This window comes from Seriola aureovittata, chromosome 6, assembly GCF_021018895.1.
Source record: "Seriola aureovittata isolate HTS-2021-v1 ecotype China chromosome 6, ASM2101889v1, whole genome shotgun sequence".
Taxonomy (NCBI): domain Eukaryota; kingdom Metazoa; phylum Chordata; class Actinopteri; order Carangiformes; family Carangidae; genus Seriola; species Seriola aureovittata.
This window is the reverse complement of record NC_079369.1, coordinates 11,387,300-11,406,320: the sequence shown is the minus strand read 5'-3', so window position 1 is coordinate 11,406,320 and position 19,021 is coordinate 11,387,300. Positions and strand designations below refer to the sequence as shown.

Genomic DNA, 19,021 nt, shown 5'->3' with positions numbered 1-19,021 from the left:
TCCATCCTGCAGATTGGCACAGGTGCTGCCTTCAGATTGGCTGTCAATGTGCCGTAAAGTTAATGCACACACCTCCAAGCACTATAGTGATTTTTCAACTAAATTGCAAGACCTCATCTCATTTTCTCTCTCCCTCCCTCTCTCACACATACATTCACTGATCAGAAACAGAAAAGAGTTGTTTATTTTATATCTTTCCGTCCATCTGTCCGTTTGTCAGTGGGAACTCTTTATGATTCCAGGCGCGGCGCTGCAATGATGACGTGTGTACCCGCAGTCTAATTCCATCATCAGCATCATTACTGCTATTATCCCGTGTCTCCCTTTAATGCAGGCTAATGGATGACCAATAAAGATAGATGAGCCTGGCAGTGTGGAGCTAATAGGCAGGACATGATGTCTGGCTTCTGTCCTGACTCCAGTCTTTACCCGATCAACTGCCCCCACAGATAAAACATAGCTAAAATATTATCTAGAGTTATTCTCTCAGCTTTAATGAATCATTGTCCCATCAGATAATTAGCATGCCAATAGTTTGCGACAAATTAGAGCAGAGTTTGTGTATTTGAATAATGTAAAAAAACAAAGAGCTGATTCGATTTATTAAGTAAATAGCAGCTTTGCTTTTAATTGTCTTAATGGTGAAAAGTCAAAACACAACAATGGGCACTGAGCATTTAACTGATATTTTAAGTGTTCTAATTTAAGAGCATTTTGGTTGTGGAAAGGTCATTTCAGACTAAATGAATGTGGTGCCATCCCCTCTGTAATTACATATGTCTAGTGCTATAGATAGTCCTAAAGGGTGTGTGTGTGTGTGTGTGTGTGTGTGTGTGTGTGTGTGTGTGTGTGTGTGTGTGTGTGTGTGTGTGTGTGTGTGTGTGTGTGTGTGTGTGTGTGTGTGTGTGTGTGTGTGTGTGTGTGTGTGTGTGTGTGTGTGTGAGAGAGAGAAAGAGAACTTGCACACTCACATAATTATAAATGTTAGTTTTTTTCTGTATTGAAAGTCTTTTTTCATTCTTTTGATAAATATCCCATTCTCTCTGTCCTTTGTATAATTTGAACAGATTATTTTGACCTTCCCCAGTTCTCATACTCTAATAAACCAAAGTCAGAAAGTATGAAATTGTACAATAGTTTGTCTTTGGTAGACTTTCTGCTTTCGCTTTTATTTCTTATTGTTGCAAAACCCAGTAGATATTACATTAAAATTTATAACTGTTACTTTTTAATTGTAGCAAATACTGAAAACACTGAAACAATACAAAAAGTTCACATCCTCTCAAGAGTTTGTTGGGGGAAAAAAATACAACACATTTAGTTTGTGATATTTATGTTTTGCCAAAATGCACTGAATGTGTCATAACTACAGACTTTTGCTTTGTTTCATCTCATTCATAAAAATTACACATTTGGGGCTACTGTAGGGAAAAATGTGTCCATGTGTCGTAAATAACCTGACTTGAAAAGTTGATTTGAAAAACAAAAAAGCGAATTCTCTCTGTACCACGGTTGTCTTTTCCTAAGTCCTCATGAATTATCCATCACTTCTTTCCTTGACCTCATGACGTTTTCCATCGAGGTCAAGGAAAAGTGGTTAGAAAAGGAGATTATTTTGACTTTTCGACTGTAGCTCTTCTTTGGCATGTCAAATGTCTCCTGTGAAAAATGCCTGTAGGGACTGAGGGGCTGAGAGAGATGTCAATCAAGAACAGTCTTCACACATGGGTGTGTTAAATCTTAAATACACTTTTTAAACCAAGAATATACTACAGTATACCCTCATCGCATATGTATGTAGTATATTACTGATCATTTGTGAGACAATCAAACTTTATAATAACTACTGACATTGATGGAGCAGGAGCCAATCACCCTTACAGTTCATATATGAAATTGTACACTTTCTATGTATTACATGAAACACATACACAAAACGGTGTGTTCACTCAAGCAATGTGACCTGGTTGAGGCTGAACAAGAGAGTCCAGCAGTGCAGTGGAGCCACAGAGCATGAAATAATTACAGCGAGGAAGCAGGAGTACATGGGTTAAGCTGTCAGACTTTTTGGAGCTTGGAAATAGTTCTGACAGAAGCTGACGTGGTGTAATGTGTATTTAAAAAAAACTGCAACTGTAAGGATATTCATTTGTAAAAGAAATGTGTCTACAAAAAGTTCTATAGATTGTGCTATCAGGAATAATATGGTGCACTGTGTAATGACAACAATATGTAAATGGAAATATCACAGTGATTTTACAAGAAATATACCACTTAATTGAAAGTTCGTACGAAAAAAAATGAAATTTTACCTTGTTTTCCTATGTTCGGAGGAATATTTTTGGGGAAACATGAAGACACATTTAGAAATGACAATAATACTGTAACATAAAAATGTATTTGGATAACTCAAATTTTATTGTGTCTCTAGGCAGACTCCCATCCTTGGTGCACCTCTATGAACTCTAACTTTATGAGAAAGTTGCTGTTTAAACTTTTATTGAACTTCTCCAGGTTGCAGGAATGAATAACATCATGTGGGTTTCTCAAATGAAGTGGTGTCCCCCTTTAAACCCTGGCCACTTCAAAGACAGAAAGCTCCAGAAACTGAGCAGCCTTATGTTGACAAGCTCAGCCTTGAGGACAGGAGAGCCATTGAACAGAAGCTTAGATTAACAGTAATCCTCTGTTCGACTTGTTCAGAAGCTGCTCAAATCGCGTGTCTATCACTCTCACTCCTGTTGTAGTTTGTGGAGGAGAGAAAGTAGAGATACAGGATGACCATGACTTAAATGAACCCTTACCTCTATAATATAATTTATTTAAAAATGTTAGCAAATGTAATTGCTGTAAATGTATATAGATGTGTTACATTTTGACAGTTCGACGTAGAAATTTGAAGCGAGCTAGTCTCCCAAATTAACATCTTAGCATCAGGATGTAACTGTTCACTTATATTGAAAACAGCCTGAAACACAGCTTCAGTAACTGAAATAAAATGACTGGCATTATGTTCTGAGAATTATTGCCACCAATCTGTTTGTTTGTTTTTAAATTGTCTTGTATACAGACTCTGGGAGCGGTCATACAGTACAGTGAACAAACATCATGGGGAAGATGGCATTTGAAACAGGCCTAATCATAACTAACTAAATGCCTGAAACTATGAAACAAAATATCAGAGAAGAAAAGGGGCTCTATATAGTTCTGCATCAGTTACTTTTCAATTACAGCAGCCCAAGCAGAACGAAATTGTTAGTGTCATTTATCGACTGTGGTGCTCTCCATTAGAGTAACAACTGAGAGAAATCCATCCTGTTGTATAACCACCTGGCTGTCTTACAATAACAAAGAGTTCATGTCTGTCAGCTGGTCTTAAGTCTTTTTGGTGTGATACAAGGAACAGATGAGAAGTGCACACCAGGAAACACATAAAAGCACAGAGACCAATGAAATCTGAAGAAGCATGTAATCATCTCGGTGGCTTTCCTCCCTATACTTGCCTGAGACAATTCCTTAGAAGACAGCCTGAGAAGTAATGGGTGTCTATATTGATAAGTGCAATGACCCAGAGTGACTGAAATGTCCTGCGTAATTACTTAAAGTGATGCTTAAAAAATATTTGCCATATAAATATCGTTTTGTTTTTAAATATGTTGACGTTTTTATTGCCATTTGTGTAAATCTTGTTAATTTTAAATGTTTAAAAACTGACAGAAATTAGGAAACCTTTTAATACTATAATTAACCACAGTTGAAAGTTAACATTGTGTTTCATGTTTCCGATGCAAATTAATCAAAACAGTCTTTGAATACTCATGCATCTGTCCGTCTTTTAACGATGAAGTTAATAGCATGTCTATTACTCATGCCTTAATCATCAACCCTGGTGATGTGGACCAGGCAAGAGTAGCCGAGCGCAGACACCATCCCCAACCCCCCTATGTGTATATTTTTTTTTAATACTTTGTGAGGAAAAACTGTCAACCATATCCAAAGTGCAGGACCAAAGAGAAGTAAATAATGTATGCTTTTGTTAGATTCTTTGAAGACGATATGTGCTACGCGTTACCCGTTTCGAATGTGGAAGATTTCAGACCTCTGCAGAAAACAGATTTTGATAATCAGAAGGTGTATCTGGTTCACAGAACTGAAGAGAATGGCAGCGCAGGCCAGCCGTGCGAAGCACAGATCCTTGCCCTTGCAGGTAAGTTGCCCTCCTACCACATCAGATTAGCTGATTTTAATGCTGTTTTTCCTCTGTCTGACCAAGTAACGTTGATGTGCGCGGAACTCGGTGATGTGTCAAAGCAGATCCTTTAGTCCGATCTGTCAAGACGTGATCAGCTGGAGTCTGACACTGATAGCCACAACAACGTCCTCGGCTGTGGCTAGCTGGATATGCTAGTTAGATATGCTAAGATAAGTTTGGTGTGTAGTCATACCTCGTCGTCAGTGCTGTACAGATTTTTCGATCACGGTGTCGTGTTCCAATAGTTAACTCTCGTTTCGATAGAGAGGTGCTGCTTGTTTCGCTAAATACGTGGCATGCAATTTTAGCCAGTCACAACGGTTGTTTACAACATGTAGCTAACGCTTGCTAGCTTGGTGTGTATTCGTTCAGTGTTAGCATGTTAGCGTTGACGCGCTAGTTAACTGCGTGCAGACGCAGAGCTGTCACTACATTAAAAACACATCCGACAGCCCGTGGTTGGTGTGTTATCATATTTGTAGTGGTTTCGCAAATGTATTCAAGACGCTAGCCCGAGGGTTTTGGTGGGTTGCGGTTAGCTTGTTAGCTGGATTATTTGATGGTTTGTGTCACAGAGGGGATGCGGCGCTGCAGTCATCGCCGTGTCAGACATCCGTGCACACAACAAATAGCAACTTGTCCATCAGCAACATGTCAGCCTTATGGCTGTTTCATGACCGCGCATGTTAGTGTGAAATTGAAATGATTTACTTTACGTTAGCTGCAGTTACATTAATGTTTGCTCACTGTCGTTTTCTATGCTCGATCTTTAACAAGCTTCATCACTAATCCCAGAATCTCAGCTGTCTGGGCTGCAGGATCGGTCCGACCTGACTAACACCGTCACAGCGTCGGTTATGTTAAAGCGCCGTATAGCCAGGACAATTTCTACCTCTCCGTAAAGCTTATTTTTTTAATTTAGGCTTTAGTTTAGGCTAAGGAAGTTAGTTGAACCTAGGTCCATGGAGAGACGAAATGCCCTCGGCCCGAGTAGGACAAATGATTGAAAGAGTTCTGTAGGTACTGTCACGTTTTATGAAAACCCATGTAACTTTTTGGAAACTTCATGAGTTTCTGTCTGCATTTCACAGATACAGTAGAAGAATTTGAAGACAGTATAATGCAAAAGAAGATGAAAATTCCCAAGATGTCCATCGAGAATTCAGGAAACTCAATTGAGAACAATTTTGGAGAGGAGAGAATGCCACTCAGGCATAAAAAGGTAGGCTAATCAACATTAGATAGAAGTTGTGTTATTTTAGAGGAAAGGAGTTTGTACATTTAAATGGGCAGCTCTGGGTAAAGGACTCTTTCTCACCAGATCGTTCTTATACTGACAGTGACACCAGTATCATGCCATACAATCACACTGCCCTTGATTATGTTAAAATGAGGCTTATCTATTGATAGCACCATTGAAATACAATTTTATGATTCTATAATAACAGTTTATAATCAGCCATGCTTGTATATGTGGGTGCAAGGATTACTTTCAATAATTAAAATCACTTTCAATGATATAACAAAGTATCCCACTTAAATTACAATATGTTATACTTGTCAGTGAGAACCCTAAATAATTTTTCTCTTATATCAACACTGTGTAAGTATGGATGCATGTGTGACTGCAAGTCTCTTGTTGATGTATATACATCAATAGTCTTATATTTAAATATTTCTATTAATGATTCAATGTCACATTTCCATAAACTTGGATGACACCCAAAATCCCCCACGCTATTTTTACCATATGCTGGATTAACACAAATTCAGCACTCTGGACAGCTGCCCTTTCACAGACAAATCCTCTGAGCGGCTCATCAAGAAACTCTGTGACTCCTCTCCTCCCAGTTCCTACTGAGATCCACATAGTTGAAGCAAACTGTTTGCAGTCTGACTGTCATGTAATTTTTAGGTTGATGTGTGGTTTTTACATCTGTTCTACCTTGAAAGTGTTGGATGGAATCACATTGAGTCAGCTATCTAGTGCACTTTGTTACTGATGCAGCAAAGAGATCTGCAAAATTCTGTAAAACATTTTATTTGGCGCCCCTCCACACATGGTAAATTTTTATCATGTCCATATGCTCAACTTTCTAGTTATTACAATTCAAATTACATTTCACCAGCCTATCCATTTTCTAATTTGATTGTTTCCTCAGGCCCTGTCTCAGGACCATGGACGCCCCCTTTCCAACTCCTCCAAGAGCCTGGCAGCAGTAGTGGCTCGCCTGGAGAGAAATGCAGCCAGCTCCTGTATGGAGGGCGAAGAGGATCTGGATGAGGACCGGCTGGCTGAGGAGGGAGAGGATGCAGAAGATGAAGATGAAGATATGGAGGCAGAGCATCAGCAACATCATCACCAGCAGCAGCAGCAACAACAGCATTTGGAAGTGGATACGGATTGTGTGTCTGAGGTAGCCGCAGCTGTGGTTCCTAGAGTCTTGTACGAGGAGCTGGTTCACAGCTACAGGCAACAGGAGGAGGAGATGAGGAGGCTGCAGCAGGAGTTGGAGAGAACCCGCAGGCAGCTGGTACAGCAGGCCAAGAAGCTGAAGGAATATGGCAGTTTGCTGACAGAAGTCAAAGAACTGAGGGACTTCAACAGGAGGCTGCAAGATGTACTTCTTATGAGATTAGGCAGCGGTGAGAGACCAAGAGCATGCATATCAACAAACAAACCACGGAGTTTGATAGTAACCTTAAACCCCATCAGTCACTTTTAGAAAATGTCCCAGTCTATCAAAATCAAATCAGTGGGTATGTAGTCTAAGTATGAATACACCTGTAGTAGTAAAACTGCAATCCAAAGACACAGTACATTTAATCTTAGAAAGTCAGTCTTGGACTGTAACATCTGTGCACCCAAGAATTGCCTGCTACAGTAAGAGGAGGTGGGAAGTGTGTGGACACATCATAATCAGTGTACACTCTATGTCCTACACAGTGCAGTGATTTTTATAGTTGAGAAAACAAAGTGGTCCAAAGTCCATTCAGTAACTCTTCTGCTGCTTTTGAATACATCACATGATCTTCATTGTAAATGCACAAATTTTCATTTTAAGGATTTCTTGCCCGTTTTCACTCATGCGCTGAGATTCAAAGTTTATTCTTGTCCTTGGAAACGTAGATACAGTTTTAAGTGGAACTACACCAAAGTTGCGTTAAGATAGTTTAGTGTGGCTAACATTTGCATTTGGATGAGTGGACTAGTGATTTGAGTGACCACACTCAAACAAAACAAGGTTGTGGGTTCAGTCCTCTAATATGATCTAAGAATTGATTCAATTATAAATGCTCGTTAAGACACTTCCTCTGAATAGGGGTGAAATGCTTAGCAGTCTGTAGTTTCTGTAGATGTGAAAATGACAATTACAAAAAAGAAATTTTTACCAGTTCATAGACGCACAAGACTGAGTTAATAATCCATCGGGTCCAATAGATAGACAGTAAATTCTATACAGGAAGTTGAATAAAAGGAACCATAGTTGTAAGTGTGATTAAAAGTGGTGTCATTGCAGTGCACAGCAGGGTACAAACACAAGCTTTGCCAGATGCTGGTGTTAACCTCAGCCCCACTGTAGATCTGGACAGAGGCGCCTGACTACTGGCTAGACCATCTAATGGACAGGCTAAAGATTAGAGCACCCCGGGGTGCTGTCGGGTAGGGGATGGAGTGCTCTGACCGATATTAAAACTCATCAGCGACATTGGAGCTTAGTGTGGCCAGCCACCAAGCCAGCTTAGTTACTGGGCTAAAATAACCGTTTGCCTTGAGGCACATGCCTGGGCCCAAGGCAGGAAGCAAGGAAATAAGCAGGTAGACGCTGCTCCAGGGATAAAGACCCCAAAACTGGTACAGGTACTGTAGATTAAGGTGAATCTGGCTGTTTACACCTGGCACAGTGTCCAGTGTTATTAGAGTCTGCTGTGGTTTTAGTGTCATCCTCTATTGTTTGTAAAGTTGACTAGCAGTTGATGGATGGCCTTTGACCTCAGCTCAACTTAAAGTGTGGACTTGTTGCTTGTATCTCTGTAATATCAAATGTCTCGTTTGTATTTCCAGAGCCTATGCATGATAATGGTACTCAGACAATCAAAGCTGAAGTGGTTGAACCCATTGTTGATGCCCAGGAGACATGCAGAGAAGAAGCCAACACCAGTTCCAGCTACTCACCCTCACCTCGAACAGTATACACCTGCAATGATGGAAAGGTCAGTCTCACCAGACTAAGAGACACTTCAGTTAGATTTTCATGATCCCCTCCAGTTGGCGTGTGATTTCCACCTTTTCAGCTGCTTTGTTTTGTTTTTCATAGTCAGATCACATGTCTATTTATCTGCTACCAAGCCCTCCATGTGGTCTTTGTGATGTTCCCTGTCTGTTCTCATCTCCTTCATCTTTTTTTTTTTGACGTGTATTCTTGAAGGCAAAATCATTCATCCGAATGTAAACAAAAGTGTAGCCGCAGTGCTTAAATTCAAAACACAGGAATGAAAGATGCCATCAGTCAAATGTTGATTGACAAGCCTTTAACATAGTTCAACAGACAACAAATTAATCTGATGTTGTCTGATGCTGTTCAAGGCTTGTAAGTGATGTTCAATCTTTCAGCAGTTAGACTGTATTTTCAATTTTCTAAATATCTTAAATCCTTAATTCTTATTAGGGATGCGGATTGATAAAATTTTACTGATACCAATGCCAGTTGATTCTGCTTATCTTAGTTTTGGCGATACAACGTATATGTAAGCCTATAGGTTATGATTGCAACTTTATTATTAAATTTATCAGCTGCATCAGTCCCATTCAAATAGACTTCCCCAGATTTCCATTTAGAAATTAAAAAATGACTTGGTTGGATACATGATGGTTATTATTTTCAGTATGCCCAGCTAATCAACATTTTAAATTCAATAATTAATGAATAGTCAATGCCAATCCATCTTGCGTTAGTCCAAAGTTGTAACTAAACTTTTACTGAGAGACTACATCATCATTGTCTTGTTTCAAAATGATTCGATCCATCTATTGTCTGGACTGGTCCCCACAGAGGTTGCTGCTGGAAAGCAAGGGTTTCATTTAGTGCATGCAAATATGGATGCCTGTTCACTTGCGACACAGTTATCTTTTCTGAGCTACAGTTTATGAATGCCATTGCCCGTTGGTGTTTACAAGAATAACAAATAGGTGTATTTCACTCTCACTTTTATCAACACAAAGTCACAGAACAGCCCTGGAAGTGGCTGGTAAGCAAGACAGTCAGAGCAAGAGATGTACTGCCCAGCTCAGTTAGAAAGACAGACAGACTAGAGAAAGATACACTGCAAGCTGACACTTAACCTGAGCCTACTGTTATTTGCTGACATCGAACTTGGAGAGGACAGTTTACCTGATTGGCAATTCACTCTCATGATGTTTTTTCTCTTTTCATGACCAGGATACTTCCTCTTCATCCTCTCTGCAAAGTTGTAAACATTGACAACCACTTCAACACACGGGGGAGGTGGGGTCCTTGTATAATTTGCAGATCCCATACACAACTTGCGTAGTGAGCGTATAGGCCTGCATGGCTCTGAAATTGATAAACTGGGGGGTATACCAGTCCGATGGTTCGGACAATTTGGAACTAGTTCTCAACTCGATCCGTTTCTCAATTCCAGTCCAGTAGTTTTCATTTAGATGTCCTCCTCTTCAGTTATATATTTCAATATACGTGTAATTTATAAGGTCAAATATCACATCACCCTTTGAGAGTCCTAAACCCTCAAGTTCTGTCTCTCTGTAAATCTGGCTCTCTGCCTGTGGGTGACTGTGGGAAGTAGACTGATTTTGTAGGAAATGCTGTTTTTCCTCGTAACACCCATGAACCTGAGAACATGGCGTCATAGCTGATCAGTCCTTTCCCCCTGGCTGCCCTACCCTAGCAGGTAAACAAGGTTGAGAAGATTATTATTGTTCCTGCAAGCCCAGCCAACATCATCAGTGTTTATTAGCCTGTTAGGGTTCTTTACTCCCCCCACTGCTGTAACTCAACTGGCGTCCTGTCTCTGATGACAGGGGGGGAATTGGTACTACAAGCTCCGGGGCCTGCAGCCACTTCAAGCGTGAAGAACACTTGCAAATTAGAACTCTCCTACATCAGGGACCCCATATTAATTATTTGCACGAGAGGAATTTAAAGTGACTGACAGGTTAGCCCTAGTGAGAGCGCAAGAGGGGGAAGAAGTAGAAAAGGAGGACGAGAGATGGAGAGAGAGATAAACGAGAGCAACAGGGAGGGAGGATGAAAACAATCTTGTCTAACTTGAGGGCAGTAAAAAGCTTGTCTGCTGGCCGGGGGCCTAAAGCACATTAGCTGCACAGGGAAAAGCCTTTTGGATGCTAGCCTAAAGACTTTACAGTGATAAGAGAGCAGAGAAGGGAAAGGGAGTCACATATGCCCCCTGCTGCATTAGCTCACCTAGAAGACCAGGGCAGTCTGCCTAGGCTGGCAATCGGCTTGGAGTGTTTGGTGCAGGCTTATGCAACATGCAGCGACATTGTGTAGAGAGCTACAGGGTAAGTTCATGGTGGAGGTAATCCAGGCTACAAGCAGCCAGTGGCCTGAGCTTATTTATGTATCCTAGTTGGTGAAAGTGGTGTTTCTTGGGATTTGCAATTTGGTCTAAGCGGGAGCTCGTTAAGATGTGTTCTTCCACGACTCTCTATGATCTGCCTTGTCCATTTAGGGTTTTACACCCACATGGAGCATTGCAGATTGGTGAAACCGGATTGGGATCCAACAGCACCCAACACAAATCTCCTAAGCAAAGTGGGTGGTCAGCATCGTCACAGAGGGATAAAATGTAGAATTGAGTTTGACATGTAAATGTGTTGTTCTCCAGTAAAAACCAATGCCTCTAAATATGGTACCAAGTAATACATTTTTAAATGAATACAATACGTTTAGTTTGTTTCTCTCACTTCTTCTTTGCTTCTCTCTTGTTTGCTGTTTTTGGACTGCTTTGGTGGTCATACATTTTGTTACATACAATTTGTTTAAGCATCAATGGCATTAAATGAAATCTTTACCCCCACTCCAAATCTGATCAACCGCTCTAAAGTCTGATATTATAGCATCTGTTCTAACAACATTATCTAGCAGAGAACCGAGGATAAGATCCATATTTTTGTCCACTTTCATTTCCAAATCTCTCATGGGTTTTTACATTTTTAATTTTATTTAATTGAATTCAATTATTTATTTACTTGCTGTTTTATTTTAAAGACATTTATTTAAGCTCTTTTGTGTTTAAATTGCTTATTAATTAAACAGGTGTGTAACTGTAATAGCATTACATTTCAAAAACGTAAATGTCTTATTTTCCAACATTGATGGGGCAGACAGCTCTTCAGTGGGTGACAATGTTTGGAAATTCAGATTGAACCAACAAGAGTGGAGTAGATGAGGCTGTCCCATGCAGAGCATTGTTTTGTGTGCTTAAATTTATCAACATTTTCTTTTTAACTGAACTGATCATAGACCCCTTTCAATTTTTCTGGATAAATATTTTTATCTTTAGCAGACTGCAGATTTTTTTTTTTTTTTTTTTTAAATATGGTGCTCATGGTTTTGTTTACACCTCTCCTCTCCGCAGGTACACCTCGGTGGTGGAATTTGGGTAGAGGAGGAGAAGTGGCACCAGCTGCAGCGAACCCAGGGAGACTCCAAGTTCACAAAGAATCTAGCTGTAATGATCTGGGGTACAGAAACCCTCAAAAACCGTAGTGTCACAGGAGTGGCCACCAAAAAGAAGAAAGATGCCCTACCCAAACCTCCACTGTCGCCCAGCAAGCTGAAAATCGTCAGAGGTAAGATCCTTACTTCAGGTTTAAACCCATAAAATCAAAATAGAGAGACAGATGAATCCGTGTTCTGAATGACTTCATGTAAGATGAGTTGGAAAACATCAGGTACAGAACAAATGATTTTCTTTGCTCATATTGCCTTTCAATCATTGAAATATATTCATTAGACACCAGACAAAGATAAGATCAGCAATATTTAATTCAGTGTAGTCTGACTGCTAACACTCACTCCTTCCCCAGAGTGTCTCTACGACAGAGTGTCTCAAGAAACAGCCGACAGTGCAGAGATTACACAGAGATTATCCAAAGTGAACAAATACATTTGTGAAAAGATAATGGACATCAACAAGTCCATCAAGAACGAGGAGCGTCGGGAGTCCAAGCTGCTCATCAGACAGACAGTCAAGATGGAGAACTTCACCTACGATGGCATGTAGTGATCAACTGTTGTCACACCAGCGCCTTCTGCCCCCCTGTGGTCCGCAGGATGTTTAGGGGACTTGATATGAGTGGTTGCGGGAATTTTGTCACAGTTTCAGGAGCAGTTGTATTCCTTTGACACATTGGATTGGTTATTATGTGAAATGTTAAAACAAATAGTACCCTTCCCAGCTCCCTACAGAACAACCATCAGCTTCCTCAGTGCCCAGTTTCCTCATTGGCTGACAGACAGCTTTACCCACCAGACAGAGGCTGACTTGAGCTCAAGTGAACTACTTTGATATGAGCTGGTATGAGTGTTTTTATAAGCTTTACAGTGGAATTGGTACAGAGACATGGTTTATTGAGGTGTGTGCATTTGTGTCAAAGGAGAGATTAGATGTGATTGTTAAATTAATTTATTGTTCTGTGTCAGAACATAATTTTGAGTCATTAAACTTTTAAAAAGTAAGAGGTTATTTCCCTAGACAAAGTCTTCTGATGCTATAAAGATGATGATGCTAGCTTGCATTAGATCTTAGATGTGTGGACTGTTGGATGTTTCAGTGACTACCCAATTACCGCCATTTCTTGGTGTTTGCTGTTTGTACTTACTGCATAGAATGAGACATCAGTGTCTCGAATGCACAAGTCTTAATTGGTACCAGCGATATTGCATTTTGCAACAGATTCTGTTGCTCCATGAGATTAACTATGAGTGTGTGTTCCCCCTTAACTGTAGGTCAATCACAACACATTGTTTTATTAAAAAGAGGGCTTACTGGGTTTAGTGGGTGGTATGACTCTAATGTAGAGTCTATAGAGTGCTGTATTTGTTATGTTATATATGTTCACCTTTTAGTTATGAACCTTTGCCATCACTGAGAGATCACGAGGAAAGGTTTTGATGGCATATTCGTTTGTTACTCTTAATCTAACATGTCACTTTCAGACAATTTGACTGTTGAGTTGTAGTGGTACAGGCATGTTAATGCCTAGAAAGGCCTTAAATGGATTTGGCAATCACCAGGGACTGGTGTGCCCCTGGGTTTTCTAGTAAGCTGTGATTGTAAATGTATAGTAAGCTGAAGTGATGAAGCTTCACCTGCACTTTGCTGTGAGAATGTAAGAGGTGGCTTGGTACTATTTTCTGTGTGATTCACACCATCAAATTGAGCTGAGCCGGGCTACTTTAACCCCCTCCCCCTCCCCTTAAAAGATGCTGGGCTGCACAGGACAACGTGGGGAAGAAAATCAGGGCGCAGCTCTGCACGGTTCAGATCATCTTCATGTTGAAGCAGTGTTAGCTGTGGGTAAAGCTGTCTGAAAAACTGTTGTGCTGTTGAAGTTGTCTGGGCCTGCTGAACCCTATAATAACCCCCTCTTTTTTAAGCCATGCCACTGGGGAACAAAGTAAGGTCGCTCCAGTGACAGCTTCCTCTGAGCTATGCCATCAGAACTTTGAAAACTGTCCTCTTTGTCTTGTATGTTTTTTTTAATGTTTTTTTTCTCTGCGGTTGTTTTATTGTTTTGATCCAAAATGGTTTGTGTGGCTGTCTGCAGGCTGGAACCTAAATGCTGCAGATTGAAATCTCAACTGTGACCTAGCTGTGGCTAACTGTGAATCTGCTGCAGAGCTGCCTATCAAGCCTTTCTCCTCTCCACACTCTAGGTTCCTGTTTGTTGGTTGGTTTATTTCTCTCTATCATTTTGTCTGTCTTGGTTTTTTGTTATTTCAAAAGTTCAGATCAGCCTTTTCAGCTATCTTATGTTTTGGAGATATTTTAGTGTACATAAAACACATCTTTTTATTTTTTCCACCGAACATGTATATTTCAGTTTCTAGTCATGTTACAGTTTTAAAGGTTCTGGTCAAGTTTTGGTTTAATTACTAATTAATGTTGTAATTCCGTGTTACCTGAAAATTTCTTGTTTCTTTTTACACTTCTGTATTTTTGTTTGTTTCATAATAATTGTTGGCTTTAAGCTTGATATTGTAGATCAGTGAAATCTACAAATGAAAAAGATTTCTCCCTTTCTTAGCCAAAGTGATCTCTGTGGAACAAGAGAGACAAGACTTTTCCTTAATATAATATTTTGACAGAGCCCATACATCAAGCTACATTCACAACGTGATATTTGATAAGCCTCACTTAGAGTCTACCTTCTAATTACTTGCCACAGTAAGATGAAAATCTGTATTGTTGAACCATTGTACTCCAGCAATTGAGAAGCAGTAGTTAGATCGACACAAATCATTTACATTGAATGCACTTTAAACTTCTGGGCAATTTCTTCAATCTTAAAGAAATGTATTTGTGGTATTCGTCCTTTTTTAAATGTCTATATAGATTAAGGCCTAACAATCATTGTATATCATGAAGCACCTTAGAACATTTTGGTTTATTGTTTTTTTTTGGTTTTTTTTTTCTTAGGGCAAGAATTAGTTTGTTTTTGTTGGTCAGATGTGCCCCTGACACAGCAATGCTCCACAACAAGCTTGATAGATTTAATACTTCGAAAATGAATATTTGAATCTTTGGAGAGTCATTTGGAGTGCTTAGAAAACCAGATTTCCACAAGTCAATTTATGTGGAAAGTGGATTCTATATCTCCATCATGGCCTCATGAACAATATATGGCTTACTTCACAAACTGACAAACAAAAGTCAACAACTGTTCTGTCAACTTGCTTGTTTTTCAAGCCCAAAACATGATTCACCAATCTAAAGATATTTACCTATGAAATGTGCAAGATGACTGGAATATGTGCTTTAACTTGATGCGTCAAGATGCTGGTTATGTATAGATATGACTTATATAGAGAAAATGTGTATTTTTTTCAAATGAGTGGTAATTGTAAGCCAAAGTATTGAATGCTGAGATCAAGGTAAAGAAGGGGGATGATGCTGACTAATGAATCAGCAGGTTTGCACAAAAAATGGCCCATGCAAAGGTAACAGAGCTTAGTGAATCTTAAGCCACCAAAAAGGTGACTAAAAAATGTCCCTTTTTTAGTGTCCTTTAGTTTTTTGTTTTATTCTTCCCTGTACAAAGCAACATGTGAGGTTTACGTGCGCTAGCATGTATTTAAAATACATGCGATTTAAAAGAAAGAAAAGATTTCTGCTGTGCAAAGCAACCTTGCTGAAATTCTGACACATTGTCGTGTGTTGTGTTTGTGTTTGTTTCTTTGTTGTTTGATGCCAAAAGGGGGTGTGGTTTCAAAGGCTGGTTTCCTAGAGCGTGATTAAGCCTAATCCTTTAACTGAAACCATCTTTAGTGGATGAAAGCTGTATGGAAGTACTGTTTTTAACCCAAATTTGGCTTAATCTGTGATGGCAAAGCCAATCTCTATCAAATGAACGAGTCACTTGCAGAGGAGCAGTTTGGGATTTAGCAGCATAATAGTAACATACACGAATACATAGCCTGGCAGAGCCATTAATGGATACTGTAGGTTAGTTTGGGTCTGTTACAACACCAGACCTTCTAGTACTCTCACTGTCACACTCAAGTAGCGATAGGGAGGAAATGTAACTTCGCTCGCTCTGTGATCCTCTTCTTGTGCCACCTCTAGGTCATTACTTTCCTGACATTTATATGGATTGGATTTAAAAATGCACATGTATCAAGATAATAGCAAATCCTGTCCTCCTTGCTTGGTGTTTTGACGTATGTTGTGAATACCCGTCAAAACTTCAGAAGTGAGGGAGCTTTATGTTGCTTTTTGACAGTTTGATTGGGAAAAAGAGATCAGTTTCTAGCTTCACTTTGTGGAACAAGATAAATGGCTTCATCTCACAGTTTTTGCAACTAAGTGTACACAAGATACATTACTATTTGAGCCTCAGATACAATGTCAGACTTACTTCAAAATGAGACAAATGGGAGGAACACATTGTTAGGCCTATATTTTTCTTAAGGTATCAGTAACTTTGTATACAATCCACAAACCGGTTCTACTTCATCTAACTTCACCGTCCTACCTCATTGTTACTCTGGTGTTTGTTTGTCAGTGACTGTAAACTATGTGTGTATATTAAAAAAAATCTATAGGAAAAGGTATACCTGGTTACTCTCAATATGTATAGCATATAAAACTTGTAAAACACCTCAGTACACAAATATCATTCTTAGGAGAAATCAGTTTTATTACCTGCTTAAAGATGCTGCTGTAAAGGGGTGTCTGCGTGAGGGGTCGTCTCTGAATATATATATCTACGCTCTTTGCTATGTTGTGCAGTTGATCAGTGGTTGTGTTCTGTCTCTGTATTGCATTCTGAGATTTTTACTGGTTGACGGTGCTACCAGCAAACAGTTCAAAAACTGATCTATTGGACCTCAAATGGTGCTGTTTTTCTATGTTTTTATCCTCATACAACTATGTTTTATTCAGGTGTGTCAACCGCCACTATCCCCTCAGCTAATCAAATTTTAAGCCAAAATATTTCGCAAAACTGATAACCCTGCTATTACTGTATCAACTATATGCTATCCATCCAAATATTGTAGATAGTGATTATATCCTCAGCTGTGAGTTTCAGAAGTACCTCAGAACTTGCTGATTTCCAATGGATGCATCTGCTTCTAGGACCTGTTGTCTACCAATATCACATTGTTGCAGTGTATTTTCAGAAATATGCATTTTTAATGGTTAGATCAGGTTACACTATAAATAGTACATGGATATTAGCCCACACTCAGATGACCGTTTAAATCTAAAGGATACCACTGTTCACTGGTTGCATGCCAGGTTGTCATAAAGGAAATCTCAGTTGGACTGTGTAGTGTATGTTACAGTAGAAAAGGTCCTCGGCTTAAGAAAAAGAAAAAGAAAAGAAAAATTTCTTTCTTATTTTTCCTTTTTTTTTTTTTTTCTTTGTTCAGTCCAGTTTGTTTTACAGGAGACGGATTCCATTGGTAGTTCTAGTGTATGGTGGGAAAACTGAAGTTTATTTCAAGTAATTTTGGGAATATACAAACTAGTGCCCCGTCTGGTTGAAAATGAAATTTGTCAAAAATATGGAAATCATTGAGAGTCCTCAGGGTACATTCACAAAGACTGTTGGGGAGTTTCAGCCTGTCGGTTTCTGAATGATTAATTTTATCTAGTTACCATTTTAATCTGTGATTCCCCGGTTATATCTCTTTGTCTCTCACTGTTGTTAAAATAATTTAAATGTACTTTTCTGTGTTAAAAATATGAATTTATATATGAATCTAGCAATTTGTGCATGATTGACTTACTGTGAGCTAGAGTCATAGATACGGCACCATACAATGTCTAGACTTGGCTTAATTATACAAAAAAGTGCATTATACTTTCTTTTGCCCTGTGCAGTGATACCAATGGAATCTTTTCTGCGCCAAAGTGTTTGCAGTATGTTGAATTTTTTTTTTTGGGGGGGGGGGGGGGGGGGGGTTCTCTACCTGTATGTATGTATGTATGTATGTATTTGTTTTCCTGTGTTTTTTACTCTGATCATGTCTGTGAACATGAATTGTTGCTGGGGAATTCCTCTCTACTGTGAGCAGTGTGTGTTCAAATACACAAAAATTGGTTTAATGGAAGCACTTAAGCCATTCATTGGACTGTTTCATAATGGTTCAATTGTAAGCTTTGCTCTGGTCCAGGGAACTGACCCACAGAGTTTTGTGTGTAATTGAATTCCTATGCAGGTGTTGAGTAGTAATCACCTGGTACCACATCACTATTGGGTGGAGGGACAGCCAGGGAGAAAGATGACTGGAGAGTGTTCAAACCTTTGAATGTGTCTGCACAGCCTTGAGATTGAGTCAAAGGGGACAATGGCGAAATGACAAATCTGTACACAACTATTACATTTTCACACTCATGGAATTGAACTAAACTGAGCTCTACAGGGCTGCTTGGGTATATACCTGTCTGTAATAGTTGTAACTGCATTGCAATGATCATTAGGGAAAGACAGGGTTATTACTGTATGGAGTATTTCCAGCTGGTATGATAATGTGAAAAGAATTTAAAGACTATTGCAGTAAAAACTCCCTCAACCTACTTCAGCCTCCCAAAGGCACAACCCTACATTTACAGAAAATGTTATAAGTATATGCGATAGAGAGTGTACATGTCTTTGCTAAACCGGCCACACCTCTGCTATGCGAGCAACTCTTTGACGCTTAGCATCCTGTTCTGTGTTTTCTCTTGCTGCATTCAGGAACACCTGTCTAATGTATAGATAAACGGAAATAAATCCAGACTTTTATTCTATCAGCACAAACCTCTTGTTGTCTTTTCTGTCATTTCTTGACTTGTGTTCTCTCTACAAGATAAGATTTATGTTGGAAACTGAAAGCCACAGTTAAAACCATACTGGGCCTGTCTTTATTTTTAATCACTTTTCAAAATGGATGATGTTGCCTCTGCCTGCCATTTGTCTTGGAAAAGTTCTGAGATGTTGAAATTTGTGGACCCAGCGGATACAATCACATAGAAATTGTATCAAGAATCAAG

General features: G+C 39.4%; 2 protein-coding genes across 4 annotated transcripts in view; both read left to right on the top strand.

Moving 5' to 3' along the window:
• Window positions 1–19,021, top strand: part of agbl4 (AGBL carboxypeptidase 4) — a 262,452-nt gene that overhangs the window by 187,275 nt on the left and 56,156 nt on the right. The gene's annotated exons all lie outside the window — the stretch shown is intronic.
• Window positions 3,813–17,946, top strand: bend5 (BEN domain containing 5). The gene is made up of 6 exons (XM_056379290.1): window positions 3,813–4,207; window positions 5,344–5,474; window positions 6,415–6,898; window positions 8,319–8,467; window positions 11,894–12,107; window positions 12,345–17,946. Exons 1-6 carry the CDS (start codon window positions 4,024–4,026, stop codon window positions 12,539–12,541), a joined length of 1,359 nt encoding a protein of 452 aa, XP_056235265.1. The 5' UTR covers window positions 3,813–4,023; the 3' UTR covers window positions 12,542–17,946.

Bases quoted from the DNA above. Each gene is read 5' to 3' on its own strand.
- bend5 (XM_056379290.1), top strand. From the start codon at position 4,024: ATGTATGCTTTTGTTAGATTCTTTGAAGACGATATGTGCTACGCGTTA. The intron at 5,475-6,414 runs GTAGGCTAATCA...TTGTTTCCTCAG, and splicing joins TGCCACTCAGGCATAAAAAG to GCCCTGTCTCAGGACCATGG. The intron at 8,468-11,893 runs GTCAGTCTCACC...TCCTCTCCGCAG, and splicing joins ACACCTGCAATGATGGAAAG to GTACACCTCGGTGGTGGAAT.